The 21,581-nt window shown below is 42.3% G+C and overlaps 1 protein-coding gene across 6 annotated transcripts in view; it reads right to left on the reverse strand.

The window, feature by feature from the left end:
• The window catches only part of dock11 (dedicator of cytokinesis 11), a 90,468-nt gene that overhangs the window by 19,419 nt on the left and 49,468 nt on the right, over positions 1-21,581 (reverse strand). For 3 of the 6 annotated variants that reach the window (XM_068308695.1, XM_068308694.1, XM_068308699.1), the window contains 18 exons: positions 21,483-21,566; positions 19,455-19,566; positions 19,082-19,120; positions 17,574-17,755; positions 17,046-17,159; positions 16,500-16,575; positions 12,614-12,702; positions 11,099-11,219; positions 10,502-10,568; positions 10,008-10,055; positions 9,693-9,832; positions 6,878-6,993; positions 6,625-6,762; positions 3,737-3,919; positions 3,337-3,450; positions 2,495-2,710; positions 941-998; positions 308-414 (listed from right to left, as the gene is read on the reverse strand). In XM_068308695.1, coding sequence (XP_068164796.1) covers positions 308-414; positions 941-998; positions 2,495-2,710; positions 3,337-3,450; positions 3,737-3,919; positions 6,625-6,762; positions 6,878-6,993; positions 9,693-9,832; positions 10,008-10,055; positions 10,502-10,568; positions 11,099-11,219; positions 12,614-12,702; positions 16,500-16,575; positions 17,046-17,159; positions 17,574-17,755; positions 19,082-19,120; positions 19,455-19,566; positions 21,483-21,566 — 2,004 coding nt within the window. The remainder of the gene's footprint in view (positions 1-307; positions 415-940; positions 999-2,494; positions 2,711-3,336; positions 3,451-3,736; positions 3,920-6,624; positions 6,763-6,877; positions 6,994-9,692; positions 9,833-10,007; positions 10,056-10,501; positions 10,569-11,098; positions 11,220-12,613; positions 12,703-16,499; positions 16,576-17,045; positions 17,160-17,573; positions 17,756-19,081; positions 19,121-19,454; positions 19,567-21,482; positions 21,567-21,581) is intronic. The other 3 variants (XM_068308698.1, XM_068308697.1, XM_068308696.1) reach the window with 2 other exon arrangements.

The raw sequence follows: 21,581 nt of genomic DNA on the forward strand, positions 1-21,581 counted from the left end.
AATTTTGGGAAACAAACTACCAAGCCAAAACAAATCTAAGAGAGCTAAATATGATCATGCAGACCAACACTAAATACACCTTTAATAAATCATTGACATGAAAAACAAATTACAGGTTTCTTTTGAAACTTCAAGACAGTATTTGATAACGAGTGCTACAGAAACAAGACTGAAGCAAGTCACACAAAGTTTTTCTCTCAGCTCCAGCAGTAAGCTTTGAGGGCAATGTTTGTTGTAGATAAAATCAAAAATAAAGCAAACATATGTGTATCACATCAGAAACTAAACCCAACGTGAATGGCCATACCTCAGTGTAGTAGACATCTTGCATTCCTGTGTCTTCCCTCATGGCAGCTTCCTCCTCTATATTTGATGTTATCTTCTTAAAAGCCAACAGACCGCTGGGAAACAGCTCTGAGAAACAAACAGCAAGAAAAAGTTTACAAAGTACAGTTGGTGCTCTTCTGACTTCTGAGCAAAAAACGTTTGTAAAACGTATTAGTGCTTTGTAGTGTTTTATAAAGAAGACGATAACTTTACTCACTGTCTACATTTGACTGCCTGTCCCAGATGGTAAACATATTTCTGAAAGCTGTTGATTCTTTTACATAACCAGCACTGCTCCCAGTAGACCACACACACACAATCACTCGCACAATTGGTATGACCAGTGTAAGTTATAAATTTTATATATCTATGTATAGATGTTTGAATCTCTCTTCCTCTACTCTTGTTACTTATCCAATTGATGTCTATCTTATCCTCCCATTTTCTCTGAACAATACTGCTGTGATCGTGAAAATTTCCCCAATGTGGAACCAAGAAAGGATTATCTTATCTTATTTGTCATTGTCCATTTAAAAATATCTGTCTGCCCAATGTTTGCACACTGTAATCTAAAAGTGTGTATGTGTGTGTTTCGAAGGGTGGAGGGGCCTACTTTTCCTGTGCAGGTATTCTGCCACCAGTGCTCCCACATGAACATAACACATGGCCGCCTGTGGAAAAGAACAGGAGTGAGTGAATGTTTCCCTAAAGGAACCACAGGAACTACAGACGTGATTAGAGACGCCTCTCCATCGGGTTCAGAGACACAGCAGCTTTAATTAGAAGTACAGAAACACCCCAGGAGAACTATAACAATTAATTCTACTGTAAATTTTCCATATTTTGTTTTATATCTGCAAAAAACAAGCTGTCAGCTCTTCATTTGTGAGATGAGAGTCCAGTCTGCTGCTGCTGCAGTCGTTCCAAGTTAACATAAACAGAAACAACATTAATAAGAATTTGTTTTGTCTGGTGGAAAAGAGACGGCTTTTCTGAATTATTAACAAACATTTGTGTCTTTTCTGTATAATTTATTAAAATTAATACAATAAAGCAATATGCAAATTAAAATGATAAAAAAATAAAATGAAACGATACGATGAGCACACAATATTTGCTGTGGCAATCCCTGAAGGGAAAAGCCGAAAGGAGAAGAAGACGATAAGAACATAATAAAGCAACTGACTTGATTTTGAAAAGTATACAGTGTTATTATTAAGACTGCTAATAATCAAAATTATAATAAAATACAAAAATAGAAAAATTCTACAAATAAATTTGTTGGCTTTGCTACGTTGCCATCCTTACTATAATAGTAAAATGTGTTGATGTGAACCAGACCACCCAGGATCTAGCTCTGTGTCCAGTGATGTGTAGCGAGGTTCATGGCTGATGAGGCACTGACATTCAAGTCAGATTTATGAGCCAAACAGAGTGGCATGTTTTCCATTGTATTATCAGCCTGACATTAAATACTGGTTAAAGTCTCGCCTCAGATTGGACGACCAACAGAAACAAAATTGAATCAGTAATAGTAGAACAACGTCGGAGCTTAAAGATCTGCTTCGAACATCAGATCAGAAAATAACCCACTTGTTTCAAACTGAGTGGTACACTTCTAATGATTTTAACAAGTTTTTAACATCAGGCTGTTAATTTAAAGGGAAATACAGCACTGTTTGGCTCATAGATTTGTAATTATGACTTTAATGTCTTTAACATTACTGATTTGCATCAGTAATGACTATTGATGTTCCTTTGGGAAGGAACAAGAGAATCACCTCTCTGAAACATCATGTTGTTTCTGCAGCTCAACTAAATGAGAGCAATAGCAGAGTAATGTCACACTACTCTTCTTTTTCTAACCAACTGTGTTCCAAATAATATAAACTTTATTCTATTTGAGGGAACAACCAGTGTTTAGTTCTTAGTATCAAAAGAGCTTCATTGAAGCAGTGATAGAACGGTAAGAGTTTAAAACAGAACATAAACCATCTCTTTTGGTATTTTGGAATATTATTGTTGTAACAGAGAAAAAAATGGGCCCGTCTCGTTTCTATGATGAATATTATTCCGTAATAAAAAATATTTAATGAATAAAAAACAATGTGACAGAAACATATAACAGGATTTACTCCCAGGTCTCTAACACTAACCCTAACCCTACCTCAGACAGGTCTCCGTTCTTGAGGTGAGCTCGTGCCATGTTGTCCAGCCACGTTCGTCTCAGTTCGGGGGTGCTGGCGTAGGACCGGGCTAGGCTATACTGGAGGTCCAGCAGCATCTCGGGGTCCTTCTCATGTTCCCTCATCTGGGCTGTGGCCATCAGAACTGTACGGATGCGTTTGGTGAGACCCTTCACTTCAGAGGGGAACACTGTGGCCTACATCACGCAGAGATGAGGAAACACATGAGGACTAACAGGAAGTCTTACATGAATCAATACAACATCACTCACTACCAGCATTAGTAACTTGGCCTATAAAGACATATACAGTATAAGCAGACTGTAAGAAATTCTCAACAACACGCCTCCATTTGAAATCTACATCAACCTTTTTACAATGGAAAACAGAAAATAATCACAAAAAAAATTTAAATCAGCAATTCTAAACAAAATTAAAATGTAACCCATCATGATGTCATCTAAATTGTCGATGGATAAGCCTTAAGATTGGGGTTGAAGTTTGAAGATGTTGACATTGTATTTGTGTACACAGAACAAAGCCTGATAAAATATTTCCATCAGGAGATAAAAAACAGGATGCATTATTCTGATAACACACAGTCAATTGTAAGTCTGATAATTTTATGTACTTTGTCCTCTGGAGCTTCAGAAGCTCTGTCCATAGTTCTCAGCTTGGGAACTGGAGGGTATGACATTCAAGACAAGCATGGACCACACAGCCAGTCTTTTTAACATGTTCTTTAACTGGCTTTACTGAATTCAGAACTGTGATTAGAAATATTTTTGTTTTCTACATGATCTGGGGTTGACTTTTACAATACCTTCATGGCCTTGTCACTGTTTGCAAAGTTGTTGATGATGGAGAGAGACTCCTGGAAGCGTGAACTGCCTGTCAGCGCCACATCAGATATCAGCTGGCTTACGGCGATGATGATCTGAGAAAACAGTGGCGCGAAAAGAACAAGGTGGTAAAAGGAAAAAGGGAGTGGAGAAGGAAAATAAACAGGACATGGTGTATATTTTGACACGGTCCAGTGTGGAAATGGGGAGAAACCAAGATGGCTTCTGTGTGTAAACCTATTAATCATCACCTTAACAATACAACTGAGATGCTTAGAGCGCAAGTGGATAAACATTTACTGATTCAGGTCAACATCATGGTGACTAGAGGCCTGGTCACTGATCACTAACTTCAAATAATAGCGAGGGAATCTCCACTACCTGCAGGTGTGTGCGTAGGAAGGTCTTCCTCTTCGTGTATTCGTAGTTGTTCCTCATTAGCAGGTAGAGCAGGGCAGATGCCTCGGCCCTCAGAGATCCCAGCTTGGAGATGCAGCATTTCAGGATCTCACAGCACAGAGCCTCACAAAGCGTCACACGGCCTTTGAAGAGCACCGATGGAAACTGGGGGGCACCAGGGACAGAATGTGTGAACCCTGCACTTGCTGTCATACACTGGGTACTTTGGATTATCTGTTTGTTCGCCGTTATGTCTGTAACAAAGTAGGACAAGTATATCTTCTGGAAGCAAACACAAGTCTCTAATCACACAGAAGGTTTTCTTGCCACAACAAACTTTAAATGCTTTTGTTTTATGATGTTTTATTTTTTTGATCACTTTAAATCAGAGAAACCTGTGCTTACTCTGCTACAGTTTAGGGAATAAAAACATAACTAAAAACACAAAACACAAAAAATCCAAGTTCATCCACAAAACTGAGGTGGAATTCCCGTCTTTCAGGGTCGTGTACACTAGGGATCTGTATCAGCTGCTCTATAAGGAAGTAGATCCAGAGCAGATCCGAATTGTCTGGTCAGGATGAAGCCACAGGAAACTCTTGTGGAGGCCTGCAGCACTTCTGACATGCTAATCAAGTAAAGGACGAAGTCATCAAACCTGGCTATAGGGGCTAAATACAAAACAAACCATAAAGTAACCAGTGCTCAATCAAAACACAGCAATAACAACCAATTCTCCTTGAACATGAGCAGCTGAGTATGATGAATTATGATCTGACACTGAGAAACCACTGATTTGGAAACGCTACTCTGTCTAAGGCAGTGGTTCTTAACCTGGGTACGATCGAACCCTAGGGGTTCGGTGAGTCAGTCTCAGGGGTTCGGCGGAGACGGAGGTCAAGACAAAATACCCGACACGATGTGTCAGGTGCTTTTGCCGAACATACACAAATAACTGTGTACGTTTGACACATTGTGTCAATTCGTGATGACACGCCCCCCTTAGCATCACTGGCTGCAGGTAATCACGCTACGTTGATTAGCCTACCTGTGCTACATGGGGTTTTGCGGACTCATTAGTCGATTTATGCCTGTCATGATGCTACGTCATCTGATTACTTTCTCAATATTTGAATTCATAGTAACTATGTTGAGCAAAAAAAGAAAGTGTTCGGACAAATATGTGCCACGGCTTCCTCCCACCTCAAAAAGCATGCGCTTCAGGTTGATTGGCCGGTCCCAAATTGGCCGTAGGAGTGAGTGTGTGCGTACATGGTTGTCTGTCTTTGTGTGTGGCTCCGCTGTGCACTGGCGTCGTGCCTGGAGTGTCCCCTGCCTTACGCCCTATGCCAGCTGAGATAGGCTCCGCTACGGCGGATAAAGCGGCAGAAAATGAGTGAATGAATTTACATGTACTGTATAACAGAATGTGATGGGAGTCAGCGTTCTGCATGATTTGCAATGTCAAGTTGAGCAACTCTAGTCTCGCACTGGCAAAAATAAAGGAACACTTCCTTTAGCTGCATGGAAAACAAAAGAAACAGACTTTGCTGTGAAAATGACATAAGAGAAGCACTTGCCAAGGTGAAGCCACGCATATCTGAACTGGTCTCTATAACAACAGCAGAAGTCACACTGATTTGCAGGTAGGTCATTTCATGTGAGTTCATGCACTGTCTTGGTTTTGTTCTTTGAAAAAGATAACATTAATGCACAATTCATTAAATACACCAGTAAAACATATACTTTTGTCTTAAATTTGAATTTTTTTTTTTTTTTAAACTAAGGAAGGGTTCGATGAGTGAGCATATAAAACCGGCAGGGTTCGGTACCTCCAACAAGGTTAAGAACCACTGGTCTAAGGTCTTAAAAACTGAGCCCAAGTATCATATCTGAGCTGCTGCTCATTTAGTGTGGATGTTCTTTGTGAAGCTTGTCTTGCCAAAGTAAACACTGGTCTCATCACCAACTGCATCGGCTGTATTTTTACCTAACACCCCCTGTGTTGAGAGGGCTATGTCCATGTCTGACAACTGTGGACCACATGAAAGGTGACAGACAGTAAACAAGTTTGAAGACTGTTAGCTGTGTTGTCTAACCTTACAATTAAGGACCTAAAAGTTAAATCTCACACATAAACATTTTTCTTTACGTCAACCAAACACTAAGCAAAAAGAACTGTGTCTACACATGAATTTTTCGCCAATCATAGACGACTCCTCAACAGTTTGTGAACTTGGAATCATTCTAGATTCAATGGCTTCACTTCAATTCCTTTACCTGTAGACCAGGGGTGTCGAACTCATTTTCACCGAGGGCCACATCAGCATAATGGCTGTCCTCAAAGGGCCAGATGTAACTCAAACGTAACTAAATGTAATGTAAAATGAACGTAACTACTCCTTAATGATAAATAACGCTGAATTTATTAGTTATTCTAGTTACAAACATTACAATTAGACAGAAAAAATGTTTATTTGTTTCTCTTTTACAACATAAATTCTATTTAATTTGTCAGGTTATGAAACCCACATAACCCTATCAATCAAGGACCAAACTATTTAAGTGAATAAAGATAAAATAACATCATACACAAGACATGGGAAATGTAGCTTTGGTCAAAAGACACTTTTGACCTTTTTATTCTTAGACACTCTGGCCTTTTTTGCTCTCATGGGCCACATAAAATGATTAGGCGGGCCACATTTGGTCACGGGCCTTGAGTTTGACACATGTGCTGTAGAGGGGCCAGTGAAGGAATTAACAAGCTGAATCTTATCTGTCATGGCTTCACGTCACTCAGTCCCCACCACTACATACCTTTAATGCTGTGCTTCTTGCTGTTTGTGTCTGCGAGTTTACCAACATACCTTGTTAATGAATGCCCTGAGGGCAGCAAAGACGTGTCTGAGTGCCGTCTCTGATGGGCCAACTTTAAGGAAAGTCAGATAAACATCAAACACTTTCTTCATCAGGAGGTTGTGACCTTCACTGTCCATCAGCTGGGTCTGACAGACACATTTTATTAAAATGTGATGCATTAACTAAAGCATAGATATGAAACTGAAGAAGTCAGGCTTGATAATGTGCGTGTGTGTGTGTGTATTCTGTGCATGAACTTACCTTAAAGCACTGGGTGAAAAGAGAAAGGACGTCCAGGACACTCAGGCAGACCTCAGTAGACATGTTGCCCTCCAACAGAGCCTGATGGTAGATTTCTGTTTCTGAGAGCCCTGTCCCTTGAACATGAAAACACCATTGTCATTTTTTGATTCATATGTGGAGATACTTGGGCAGCATGGTGGCACTGTGGGTGGCACTGGCAAGGCAGTTCCCTGTTCAAGTCCCGCTCTGTGCGGAGTTTACATGTTCTCCCCGTGTCTGCCTGGGTTCTCTCCGGGTTCTCCAGCTTCCTCCCACCTCCAAAGACATGCGCTTCATGTTAATTGGCCCGCTTCAAATTGTCTGTAGGTGTGAGTGTGTGTCTGCATGGTTGTTTGTCTATATGTGCCTCTGCGGTGCACTGGCATCGAGCCTGGAGTGTCCCCTGCCTCACACTGCCAGTCAGCTGGAATTGGCTGCAGCAACCCTGCGACCCTTGACGGCGGAAGAACCGGGTAATGAAAATTAATGAATGAATAAATGTGGTGATACTGACGAGAACCATGAAATTCAGCACAAATCAAACAGACTCTTCTCCTTTGGGTCTGTCCCGTGAGGTGTCTCAACAACGTCTCTAAACCGCCTATCATGTCTGTCACCACTGTGTCATAAACTTTGTCCTTCGTTCTAGCAGAGACTCTTCTGTCCCATCAGACACCTGATACTTTCCTCCACTTGTTCCAACCAGCTCGGATCTGTTTCTTCATCCTCTTATCACATTCACTGTTGCTCTGGACTGTTGATCCCAAGTAAGGGACAGTAAACTCATTTTTAAGTGACATATATGTTGTTCATCATTATGAAAAATAGAAGAAGAAAATTTTTTGGTGGTCTAGCATCATCCCTTAGGTCAGAGAACCTTACAATCTGCGCTGCAGCATCTTCCGCATCCAGTGGTCACGTGGGCATCATACGTCATTGGTGACATACTTCGCTTCATCAGTCAGGGCATCCATTAGAACACAGTGCGATCACCAGAGCCATAAACCCGGTAAAGAACATGGTTACCTGTGAGGTGAACGATTGTGCCAACACAACAGGACACAAACACAAAGACATGGACCTATTCTTCTTCAAAATACCATCTGGGAAGCTTGGAAGGAAATGGAAAGCAAGGCTGAACAGGGTCAAAATGACCAAAGATCTGAGAATCTGTCATGAGCACCCTGATTTCCAAAGAGATTTGAAGGTAAGATCATTTTCGGACAACCCATATTATTTATTCTGAAATCCCAAGGTTTAGTGGATAATTAATTAATGTCTGGTGCAACTGGGGTTATTGCAAAAATGTTTTTATGACCAGATTATGGCACTATCGAAAAGTAAATATAAAAGTGATAGACAGGTCATTTTACTGAGAAGATCTGTGAAACTGAACTAAAACATACAAAAACAGCATGTCAGGCCCTGATCCTTATACATTTGTAAATACAAGACATATGAATATAAACTAGAGTACAACAGTAACAAATGGCAGTTAGCTCAATGCTAACATAATATGGAAAATCCCATTGACGGGCTTGCGCATTAGCATCTGTAGTGCGACTAACTTCTACATACACGCAGTAAACCAAAACGGGACATTATAACTAGTTGGATATCTCTGTCAGAATCTGATTCAGATGAAGACACCTGGGATGAGTCGCTAGATGTCCAAACTCTTATCCTCTGCATACATCGGGTGATAATTATCCGGGATAATTACCCCCCAGGTGGGTTCACAGGGAACTCGTCCCCCGCATCTGATGATGATGACATGATTTTAGGCGATATCCCGATAAATATTAGGTGAAAATGTTGGCTCGTTACGTTGTCGCTTGCTTTATCGGCATTGATATGGTTTCACCCCGATGTCTACGACTGCGTCACTTCCGCTATCATGGTACACTCCATAACTTATGATAAATTTTGTTTTTTTAAGTCCCCATTGCTCATAAAGAAATAAAAATGCCACCAAAGCCTTTTTTTATTTATGTACTTCACATACAGACTTGGTTCATTTCGATTTTACTGTCACTTTACAGTACTCCACCTTTGCTATTTCTTCTCCTTGTACCCTCACTCTGCCTCCTCAACTCCTGTCATTTATGCACAAATATTTTGTTTCACTTCAGCTAATCCATTCCTCTCCTCTGCAACGCATACCGCCACCTTTCTCAATGTTCCTCCACCTGCTCCTTGCTTTCACTGCAGATCACAATGTCATCTCTGCATACTGTTCTCCATGAGGATTCCAGTCTAACTTCATCTGTCAGCCTATCCATTACCAATGCAAACAGGAAGGGGCTCAGAGCTGATTCCTGATCAGTCCTGCCTCTTCCTCAAACTCCTCTGACACACCTGCAGTACACCTCAACGCTGTTCTGTTGACAAATCAAAAAGACAATAGTGTAATATATATGTAACACACATTCCATCTGAAGATCCCAAACACAAAGTGAAGTTCTGATAAATGACTGATGACACAGCTATGATCCCATCTGCCAGTGTCACCCTGTAGAAGGTAATTCATGCTGTGTATGAAACCACAATATCTCTAGCCAAGTATAATCTGGAATTAAACAGTCTACCTCACTATTTAATTTGAAAAATTAAATAAGATAAACATATAAAATATTGAATCTCCAAGAGTATCAAAGGGTCCCTTTATTGTACAAGATAGTTTATGTGTTATGCCTTGGAAACTCATTCTGGGGGGAAATGCCACTCGCAGAATGAAGATTATCGCCTCATTTCTCATGCTGATGAGTAACAGGCATTTTACCTCAACACTTACCTATATTGAGGGTAAGGGAGGCTTCCATGGTACTCAGCTGTAGCTTCGTCTGCATGAGGCTGGCTTGGTTGCCGCGTACTGCTGGCAGGGTCTGAGACTTCTTGTCTGAGAACAACTTCGAAAAGCACGACTCCTGACTGCTGCACAAAGAGGAAGACGGACGAAATTCTGCATGAGCTGAAGATGTCAGAGATTCTTACCGATGTCATTAAAAGAATAATTGCTCAGATGCACCACTTTCAGTGCAAACATTTGTCAGAAAGTCAACTACGACAGAAGAGCAACACTGTTGTTAGTTTATTTTGTTCTTCTTACCGGGCAATGCTCCTTTTTCCAACATAACGGAACTGAATCAGACAGATCCTGTTGGGAAAATGAAAAGAATATTAGCAGTGTTATTTTACATATAAAGATGATAAATTTGGGATCCTGATCCTTGGTTTGTACCGAGCCCTGAGGTTTTATTTAAAAAGCACATGTAAATAAAATGTATTATTAGTATTATTATAATTCTGGTCGGTGAAAAATTAAAAATTGTCTTGGAAACTTCATCAATTTTCTCCTCAACTGATGTATCCAATGTTAGGGTACTTCCATGTGGTATTCAAAATAACATTAAAAAAATAACAGTATAAAGGTACTGATTTCTTTATAACATAGTTTCTTCAGTATCCAGTACAGGGTTATGTTCTTTTGGCACATAAAGGCTGTTGACTTTTAAAATGATCAATGTGCCACAAGAGGTTTGTGCTTCACACAAGACTTATTTTCTGTCATTATGTTATGACAGTTTTGTACACTTAACTTACTCAAGCAAACTGAGGAAGTTCATGACATCCTGTGGGTTCACTTTGTTCCAGTAGGTGTTAAGAGTCTCTGTGGACAAACGCAAAGTTAAACCTGATTAAAATACACTTATCTTTCATGGAGAAACTGAAAGTCACCTGGAGGACAATCTGATCCACTTGATCTTTAACAGTCACTTCAAAAATGCTTCAAATGATCCTATGAAAAAACTATCCAGACAAACATTTTTACAGATTTGGATGAAGGATATTCGATTACCTTTGTTTCTTTTGTTTCTCTGATTGCCTGACAAGACATCTTAAAATATTGATACATTTCAACAATGTTTTGTGGAGGGATGGTTTTGGGTGACATTTTGTGAATTTTAAATTTAAATTTTTTTTCACTTCATCTGTTTTTACCAAACAACCTTTCAGATTTTCCATAAGAAGGTGCTGTCAACTTAAAAGAAACAACTCAACTAAATTTAAGGTGTCCTTTACCCAGCATCCTCTGTGTGAAATGCCTGACTGACCAGCTGTCACTCTTTCTGATAACATCAAAACCAACATTCCACATGAAGACCTCACTTCATGGTGAGGGTATCTGCCACCACTGACCTTCTGATAAGGTCTTGACAATGTGCAGAAAGGAGAGGAGGAGGCTCTTGATCTCATACTGTCCCAGTCTACCAATGGGAGACACGGTGCTGCAGCTGGCGGTTGAGGTGCGTCTCTGCAGCTGCAGAAAAAATAGAGCATGTATGAAAACACAGAGTTAATGTACAGTATGTGATAATATTTAAGACATTCAGCATGAAGCAGTAAAATTATGTGTGAGACAAAGTGTTTGTTCTTTGTAATACATTTGGTTTCTTCACTAAATGCCACATTTTTAAAGTGACAGGCTGATTGCCATGTATCCAATGAAAAATATCAAGAGTGTTACTCTAAATACATTCCTGCATTTATTGTGTATTAATTTTCTTTTTAGGAAAATAATTCCACTCACTTTCAATAATTTATGGTTAATTCAAATCTATTTAAGTTTGCAAACCAATACATTTTATTTTTGAATATACAGTACTTCAGAAAAAAATCTAAATGTACAAATACAATTTGGCTATGTTTACCATACATCACGGACGCTTTATTTATGAATGAATGATAAAATAGAATCCTTTCTTAAGTCATATAAAAAATACAGGAATCATTATTATTTTGCAGTAGTAAAAAACTATTACTTTAAGTTTACCAATCTGTGTACATTCAATTAGGTGGTTTACATCGCGGACGTAGATGGCTGTGGATCATCAACATCAACAGTTGACTGACTGTTGTTGGATCCTTGTCAGTTCTGACGACGCCTCTTGAATGAGAGGCAAAACGTTTTCAAGAAATCTTGGAGAATAGTACTTTTTGATTTAGAAGGATGATGACATTTAAATTACTTCAAATGGAGATTATAGATTAAAATGTTATAAATAACCAATTGGAAGCAATTGTGTTGGGAGCTTGAGGACTACCTGCACATGCCTAATTGAAGTACAGTGCGCCCTTACGCATCAACACTCATGACTTCAAATCATCGTGGATTTTTGGTAGGCAGTCACGTGATACCGCACGCGCATTCTATTGGCTGACGGCATCAGGAAGTACATTGCGTTCCGTGAGTCTCGGACTTCCGTGAGACACAAAAGTGCTGAAAACAGTATATCAGAATGTGGGAAAAGGTACTATAGGTATAAGGCGGTTTAATATCAGTATGGGGAGGGTTCATAAACATTTAAATTACCGTGATTAATAAGAAATAGTTTGTCACTCTATCGATGAACTCGTTATTCACCTGTGGTTCCTGGAACGCTTTAACCACAAGTAATGAGGGCGCACTGTATCAAGAGGTGGAAAGATATACCAACAACAGTAATCCTTTCATTTAATCATTGCCTATACCAGGAGGTCATGACACTCCTACAAGTAACATCCAACTGGGCTTTAAAATGGGAAAATATTAGGGTATCAACAAATGTGTACAGAATATCACTGTGGTAATGTAGCTGCAGCAGCTGCAGCAGACATCAACCTGAGACGGTGAGCTGGAAAGCCAACATCTCACCAGGTGTGAAACGTTCTCACCTCGACGCTCTGTGGTGTCCATGGGTCCATCAACAGGGAACTTCTGGAGTTGTCTCTCCTCACAGCGAGGCCATTCTGACCCAAAGAACCTGGAATAGTGGAATATTGTGAAGGTCAAGAGTTTCAGCTAAAATGAATGGAAAGGTGTACAAAACTGTGGTGAGACCAGCGATTTTGTTTGGTCTAGAGACAGTGTCACTGAGGAAAAGACAGGAGACAGAGCTGGAGGTAGCAGAAATGAAGATGCTGAGGTTCTCTTTGGGAGTGACCGGGATGGATAGGATCAGGGATGAGTACATCAGAGGGACAGCACATGTTAGAGGATTTGGAGATAAAGTCAGAAAGGCCAAACTGAGATGGTTTGGACATGTCCTGAGAAGAGATAGTGAATATATTGGTAGAAGGAAGCTGTGAGACCTGGAAGGGTGTGATTGGGAGGAACGGCCCTCCCGATCAGAACCCGAGTGGTGTTCAGTTATTGGACTTCTGTGCTCGTCACGGACTGTCCATAACGAACACCATGTTCAGACATAAGGGTGTCCATATATGCACTTGGCACCAGGACACCCTAGGCCGCAGTTCGATGATCGACTTTGTGGTCATCGGACTTGCGGCCGCATGTCTTGGACACTCGGGTGAAGAGAGGGGCGGAGCTGTCAACCAATCACCACCTGGTGGTGTGTTGGCTCCGATGGTGGGGGAAGATGCCGGTCTGACCTGGTAGACCCAAATGTATTGTGAGGGTCTGCTGGGAACGCCTGGCGGAATCCCCTGTCAGAAGGAGTTTCAACTCCCACCTCCGGCAGAACTTCACCCACGTTCCGGGGGAGGCGGGGGACATTGAGTCTGAGTGGACCATGTTCCGCGCCTCCATTGTCGAGGCGGCCGACCGCAGCTGTGGCCGTAAGGTGGTCGGTGCCTGTCGTGGCGGCAACCCCAGAACCTGCTGGTGGACATCAGCGGTAAGGGATGCCATCAAACTGAAGAAGGAGTCCTATCAGGCCTTTTTGGCCTGTGGGACTCCTGAGGCAGCTGATGGGTACCGGCTAGCCAAGCGGAATGCAGCTTTGGTGGTTGCTGAGGCAAAAACTCGGGCGTGGGAGGAGTTCGGTGAGGCCCTGGAGGACGACTTCCAGACAGCTTCGAAGAAATTCTGGTCCACCATCTGGCGTCTCGGGAGGGGGAAGCATTGCAGCATCAACACTGGGTATAGTAGGGATGGGGCACTGCTGACCTCAACTCGAGACGTTGTGACTCAGTGGGGAGAATACTTCGAAGACCTCCTCAATCCCACAGACACGCCTTCCCATGAGGAAGCAGAGTCTGGGTTCTCTGAGGCGGGCTCTCCTATCTCTGGGGTTGAGGTCACCAAGGTAGTTAAAAACCTCGGTGGCAGGGCCCCGGGGGTGGATGAGATCCACCCAGAGTTCCTAAAGGCTCTGGATGTTGTGGGCTGTCCTGGTTGACACGCCTCTGCAACATCGCGTGGACGTCGGGGACAGTGCCTCTGGATTGGCAGACTGGGGTGGTGGTCCCCCTTTTTAAGAAGGGGGACCGGAGGGTGTGCTCCAACTACAGTGGGATCACACTCCTCAGCATCCCTGGCAAGGTCTATTCAGGAGTTCTGGAGAGGAGGGTCCGTCGGGAAGTCGAATCTCGGATTCAGGAGGAGCAGTGTGGTTTTCGTCTTGGCCGTGGAACAGTGGACCAGCTCTACACCCTCCGCAGGGTCCTTGAGGGGGCATGGGAGTTTGCCCAACCAGTCTACATGTGTTTTGTGGACTTGGAGAAGGCGTTCGAACGTGTTCCTCGGGGGGTTCTGTGGGGGGTGCTTCGGGAGTATGGGGTACCGAACCCCTTGATAAGGGCTGTTCGGTCCCTGTACGACCGATGTCAAGAGTTTGGTCCGCATTGCCGGCAGTAAGTCGGATTCATTTCCAGTGAGGGTTGGACTCCACCAAGGCTGCCCTTTGTCACCAATTCTGTTCATAACTTTTGTGGACAGAATTTCTAGGCGCAGCCAAGGCGTTGAGGGTGTCCGGTTTGGTGGCCTAAGTATTGCTTCTCTGCATTTTGCAGATGACGTGGTGCTGTTGGCTTCATCAAGCCGTGATCTCCAACTCTCACTGGAGTGGTTTGCAGCCGAGTGTGATGCTCCTCAGTCTGAAGAGGGTGGAGTGCCCTCTCCAGGTTGGGCATGAGATCCTGCCCCAAGTGGAGGAGTTCAAGTATCTCGTGGTCTCGTTCACGAATGAGGGTACAATGGAACGAGAGATGGACAGGTGGATCGTTGCAGCGTCTGCAGTGATGCGGACTCTGTATCGGTCCGTCGTGGTGAAGAAGGAGCTCAGCCGAAAGGCAAAGCTCTCGATTTACCAGTCGATCTACGTTCCTGCCCTCACCTATGGTCACGAGCTGTGGGTCGTGACCGAAAGAACGAGATCCCGGATACAAGCGGCCGAAATGAGTTTCCTCTGCAGGGTGTCCGGGCTCTCCCTTAGAGATAGGGTGAGGAGTTCGGTCATCCGGGAGGGACCCAGAGTAGAGCCGCTGCTCCTCCGCATCGAGAGGAGCCAGTTGAGGTGGCTCGGGCATCTGGTCAGGATGCCTCCTGGACGCCTACCTGGTGAGGTGTTCCGGGCACGTCCTATCGGGAGGAGGCCCCGTGGATGACCCAGGACACGCTGGAGAGACTATGTCTCCCGGTTGGCCTGGGAACGCCTTGGGATTCTCCCAGAGGAGCTGGACGAAGTGGCTAGGGAGAGGGAAGTCTGGGCTTCCCTGCTTAAGCTGCTGCCCCCGCGACCCGACCCCGGATAAGCGGAAGAGAATGGATGGATGGATGGAAGGAAGCCGAGTTTTGAACTGCCAGGCAGGAGGCCTAGAGGAAGACCAAAGAGGAGGTTTATGATGTTGTGAAAGAGGACATGGAGGTCGTTGGTGTGAGAGAAGAGGATGCAGAAGACAGGGTTAGATGGAGGCAATTGATTCACTGTGGCGACCCCTGAAGGGAAAAGCTGAAAGGAAAAGAAGAAGAGGAGAAAACAGCAACAAAACATTTTTCTGACTGCTTTGCAAGCTCACAACTACTGTAAATTCAAAGAAGAAGTTGATACACATGACTACATTTAGGCTCATACTGATAACATATAATACCATGTTAAACAGTTATAGTTTCTCTGCATTGGACTTGCAATTCCTATTGATAAATAGATGTTTCACAGACTTTCAGAACACTGTGGGCTCTACCTCACACCCACTGTGGGCTTTACTTCACAGCCACTGTGAGCTCTCCCTTACACACACTGTGGGCTTTACCTCACACCCACTGTGAGTTGAGACACAGCATAACTGTCTGGTTGAGTCTGACTCATGCAGCTGTTTATTCAGGTGCTTTTATCCGTTGGTACAACGGTTGGGAGTGTTTTTTAACCTTTATTTGACCAGATAAACTGTTTGAAAACCAGTTTTCTTTTACAAACGTTGTGAGTTTGTTTGTTGTTGTCTTCAGGTTACAAAAAGCCAAAAACAGAAATCTGGTCAGCAGTTAATAGTCTAGTTCACAAAACATGTACCTAATACACACGAATCACGCATGAGTGGACTCTGACATCCTCCACCTGCCTACTGCTGTAGGAGTGGAGATCTGCTCTAAACAACTTCACTTTGTGAAAGTGTACTGTGGTACGAGTTTGAATGGGTACAAGAACAAAGAACATTCCTCAGGATCAGATTCTGATGGCATGTAAGAAGAACTTAATAATTCATCAGGTTAGGCTGCTGTGATTTGTACATCAATTGCACAGATGTAAGAGACTGTCATCAACTACTGGTTCTGGTTCTGGAGAATGACACCTGAAAACAATATCTCCATATCTTAACTCACAATGGTCTTTCTCAGGTGCAGTACTGACTCTCCTGCTGTCTGTTGACCCTGTTGATATCAGGTCATCTCTGGAGCCCTGAATATCACAAGAACAAGATATGAAATTTACATTGGGATCATCTGATTCACATGTTAGTAAAACAGTATGAAGGAATGCACAGACAACAGTATGCATATGTACTGTTTTGTGTGTAAGGATATTACACATCTACACCTTTAGTTAAATAATGTGCTGCTGATTAAATATTTTTATTTCTTCACTTTAAAAAAACAAATATTGTAGTGTTTTAGTTATATTTAGCATTTTTGCCCTTATTTGAAAGATAGTTGAAACATTGACAAGAAAACAAATATGACAGTGAGAGTAAGACATTATACGGAACAAAATCCATGTTGACTACTGAGTGACGACAGCCTGTGTATGGAGCGCTCGGTCGACTCACTGCAGCATTATCAGCATAAACAAGCATTTCCAAGTAGGTAGAAGACATTGGAACAAAGACTTGAAGGCCCACAGTGGACGTCCAGGCCTTTAGGTTGACTTACATTGAGGCTCATCCGTGGACTCGCTGTGATTGGTTGGACAGAGAGCTGCTTCAGGTTCTGATAAAGCAGCTCAAAGAGTGGCAGGTAGAGAAGGCAAATCCTTGCCTGCTGGTTCTGAAACAGTCCGACGTGTTTAGATGACGTTTGCGATGTAACATGACATGTGATAATTACCTTGTAATATTCTACATACATATATTTATATGTAGACTAGTATACTCTCTTTAGGCGTGAAATATATGTGTATACACATTCATTTAATCATTTTGGTTGCTTTTTACATCTTAAAATTTGTCCCTGTCTTCTTCAGCTGAATGTTACAACAGTTTTTCTGTGAAGCTCAAAAGATGCTGAAGCTTCAGTTTGAGGTTAGTTGGTTGTTGGGTGATGTGTTATTTTGTGTATACCCCTCACCACTGTTACTATCAAGTGTTATTTTACACAGAATTATCAAATCAATAAATTATTCTGAACTGACTTCTCTTTTCCCATTTGCTGACTCTCCCTCTAACTATCAACACCCCTCACCTTGAAGGCCGTGTAGCGGTCATCCATGCTGTGTTTAATCAGAAGGTTTTTGAGAACGCTCACTGCCAGCTGTCTGACCTCGGGCCCTTGCGGTAGGGCCTCAGCCACTTCCCTCAGGAGCAGGCCCACCAGGAAGTGATTGCGGCAGTACTCCTCTGTCAGGCTGAACTCCAGACTTTGCTCTGTTGTTGCATCAGACAGGAAGTAAACGGACTGCACTTATACAGACTGCACTTAGACTTATACATGGATTTTCGATTTGTATATTCTTGGTGGGTTATTCATTACTCTTTCTAATTGGTGTTGGTGCTACTTTCTATGTGCTGGTGCTTTCTGTGTGCTTTTTCTGTGTTTTTGTGTACTCACTGTGCTGTGTGTGACAGAGATGTTAATTTCCCTGACGGAACCTCATTAAGGGATCAATAAAGTTATACTCTACACTTCTCTACAGCCAGCATTCACCCTTTCACAGAAACATTCATACAGCGGTGGCATTCCGACCATGCAAGCTGCCCATTACACACTGACACTCAGGTATTCTGATTATCCATATGCATGCATTGGTGGAAACTGTGGTTTAACATTCTAAGATGAAATCAGTTGAAACGGTGTGTTTACAATCACCAAATACCAGATCTGAACAGATTCTCCTGAGTAAAACACCAGTAGTTAGAGGGAAGACATGACATATTGTAAAATATTGTGTTAGCGCTTGTTAGTGCATCAAAATCAAACATGAGGGTCTGCGTAGCAGTCTTCTCAAGCAGGATACGAAGCTTCAAATGCATGTGAAATAAGAGGCGCTGTCTGTGAGTTGCCAGTGGGTGTGAAGCCCACTGACCCACAGCACACTCCTGCTAGCTCCAGGAGCTAGCAGGATGCATCAGTGCCAGGAAGACACTTGTGTTGCCATCCCGAGAGGCACCTATAAAGTGTTCTGCTCATGGATTCAGCCCCAGAAGGCATTGCAGCTCCCAAACAGTTTCCCAAAGAACAATTCCCTTATGCACACGAATGAGTAAAACCGAAGTCCTCAGAGGGAGGAAACTAAACAGTGTGAAATATTTTGTTGAAGCTTTTTAGTGCATGCAGTTAGAAATCAAATTGCATGGACTTTTTATCAGAATAAGAATAAAACTGACTAACTAGTTTACTGTATGGATTAAAACATTGACAAATATGTGAGAACATATGAAGACTCTCAAAGCGATAGAATCAACATGTAGCACAAGTCAGACAACAATGTTCCTGTGTTGCGCCAAAAAAACTCATGAAACATTTTTACTCTCAGCCTACAGAGAGAATACAGTACCATGAGATATTTTTGTCTAGTTTACAACTACTTGAAAACTAAGTATGAAGACAAGAGGGTCAACTGATTCCCACCACAGCAGTACTTGACTCCTCTACAACACACAGGCCAAGGCATATGAAAGAATTTGTGTAGCGCTGTGCAGCATGACTAAGTGTCCGATGAGGGAGAAGAGAGGGTGAGGTGCGTCACCTACCTATAGGGCCAAAAAGTTCTGTGGCGTATGGAATAAAATCTGACCATAGGCAAAACAGAGAGGAGGAGGGTAAAAAATAAAGGAACTGGGGGTTAAAATGTAAACAGTCCATGCAGAATTTCCACAGCACTCATTACATGTGCATCTATAAAAACGTTAGTGTTACATGTGGGACAAATTCAGTGGATATTATAGGTGTAATTATCCAGCTGCTTCATGTGTGATGAATGTTTAGGTTAATTAAAGGACGGGTGTACTGGATGCAGATCAGAATGAAGTCAGTGAGGGACTGGAGACGTACGAGCTGGCTAGTGGCGGCAGATCACACGTGGTAGTACACGTCAACTGGGGAGGAGTTTAACACGACACTCACCTTGAACCCTCTGCAGCTTGCTGCGCCCAAAAGCCATGGGCAGGTTGAGCGGGATGAAGTGTTCATGATTACACGTTGTCATCAGGAAGACAAACTTCATTTCTGTCAGCACCTGTGGTGTACAAACAGAAGTATGTGCCCCGCCTTGCATGCGAACACACACACACACAGACACACACACATACTTTGCCTCGGTGTACAGTTCTCATTTTTCTAGAACCAAAAGTACCTAAATCCACCTTTGGAAACCATTGGTTATTCCGACCGGGGCAGCATGGTGGCCCAGTGATTTTGCCTCACAGCAAGTTCTGAGTTCAGATCTGTCTGAGGATGTGGGACTTTTTTTGGGCAAGGACATGTTTTCCTTCTGTCTTAATCTTCAGCTTCATCCATCCTCACATTCAGTTCATCATGGCCTCTGTGATAGCTGTGGTGCAGCATGGGTTACTACGAATGTATGCATTTCAGCCTCAGCATCACTTGATGCTGCAAAGTTTGGATCACTAAAGAAAAGCTATCACGCTGAAAGATGGCTGTCATGATGCAGGGATTTATGGGAAAGTGGATCCTTAAATATGTCACCACAGGTACACTCAGTGAAAAAATACCTACACCATAGCAAAGGAGTAAATACTTCCTGTGCATGTTCTATTAATTACAGTTAAAGCCACGTTAATGTAGATGTGAAAGCGCCACTGCCACCTACTGCAGCAGATGTGCAATTACACTTTATTCTATCACAAAAATGAAAAAGCTAATGTTAGTTTAGCCGTTCATGTTACCTGGGGGTCATACGTGCCTCTACAGGCACCTCATCATGCCCCTCTTGGAGGGCACGCCCCACTGTTTGAGAATCACTGCTTTAAGGTGGGAATAGAGGTGTCTTCAGAAAGCTCACACAAAAGAGGTATCTTGTGCCATATGGGTTGTACCAAGTGAACCAACTGAAGGGGGCTAGAAGCTAAAGCCAAAACATTTCGTTCTGTTGGTACTCTGACAACTTTCTGAATGACTAAAACATTTGTGACTGAGGAGACAGATGTCCCTGGTGCTATATTTGTACCACAAATTAAAATGAAATTGAATTCAAGTTCAAACAGCCCAAAAATGTATAATACGCAAAACTAAATAAGAAAACCACAAAGTTTAAATCTTTAGGTTCTGAACAAGGCGTATCTGATATCTAATTTGCATCCGTCATGTACTTTTGTGGATATTTATAAATTTGATAACATTTAGAATTTAATGGCTGTTCATTCTGACTTTCTCGTAGTTTTGTTTTTTGTTTAAATCATTCATGTCAATAAACATTGACAACTTTTACTCTCGTTATTTTTAACTGTAACTGATTATTTATGTCTGACAAACATTTATTACATTCGTGACGTGGTGATGTATTGTAATTGTCAGCGTTTGTATGTCCGTCCGTCCACCAAATATCTTCACAACCATTGCAGATAGAAAGATGAAACAAAAAGCAAAGGAGGCAAAGTGCGGCAAAGGGGATGACGATGAGATGATGACCTTGACCTGGAAAAAGTAGGTCATGGTCAAATTTAAAATTTTGTACACTAGCTTTGATCTATGATCTGAGATATTTTCTATCCTGAGATATTTTTGCACATATCTCAGGAACCGGATAAGATAGAAAGACGACACAAAAGGCGTTATATTCAGGGAGGCAAGGGGATGAATATTAGATCACAACCTCGACCTTGAAAACTAGGTCAAGGTCACAGTTTTACTTTGATACCTTTTTAGATATATAGTTTCAGTATCTCTGAAACTTCATGACAAATAGAATGCACCAGTTACATGTTGGATCATGGGTCTTTTATTAAATGACCATGACCTATGGAAGTAAGTCAGGGCACAATTTTCAATTCAATTTAGGGGTGTCACAGGATGTTGCAGTCTCTGACTGCCTCGTTGGAAATGGATCTGTGAACCTGATTGTACATTGTTTACAGAGGTATGTGCTCCCTTACTGTGTTGTAGTTGGGTGTAATCTTGTGAGCTGGGACATACCTTAGGATCCCTGAGACTGAAATGACACATGTAGTGGTTGATCAGACTGAAGGCAAAGCCCCGGTTCATGACGGTAAGGCATCTCTACAAGTGTGAGAA

The sequence above is a fragment of the Antennarius striatus genome, chromosome 23, assembly GCF_040054535.1.
Source record: "Antennarius striatus isolate MH-2024 chromosome 23, ASM4005453v1, whole genome shotgun sequence".
NCBI classification, from domain to species: domain Eukaryota; kingdom Metazoa; phylum Chordata; class Actinopteri; order Lophiiformes; family Antennariidae; genus Antennarius; species Antennarius striatus.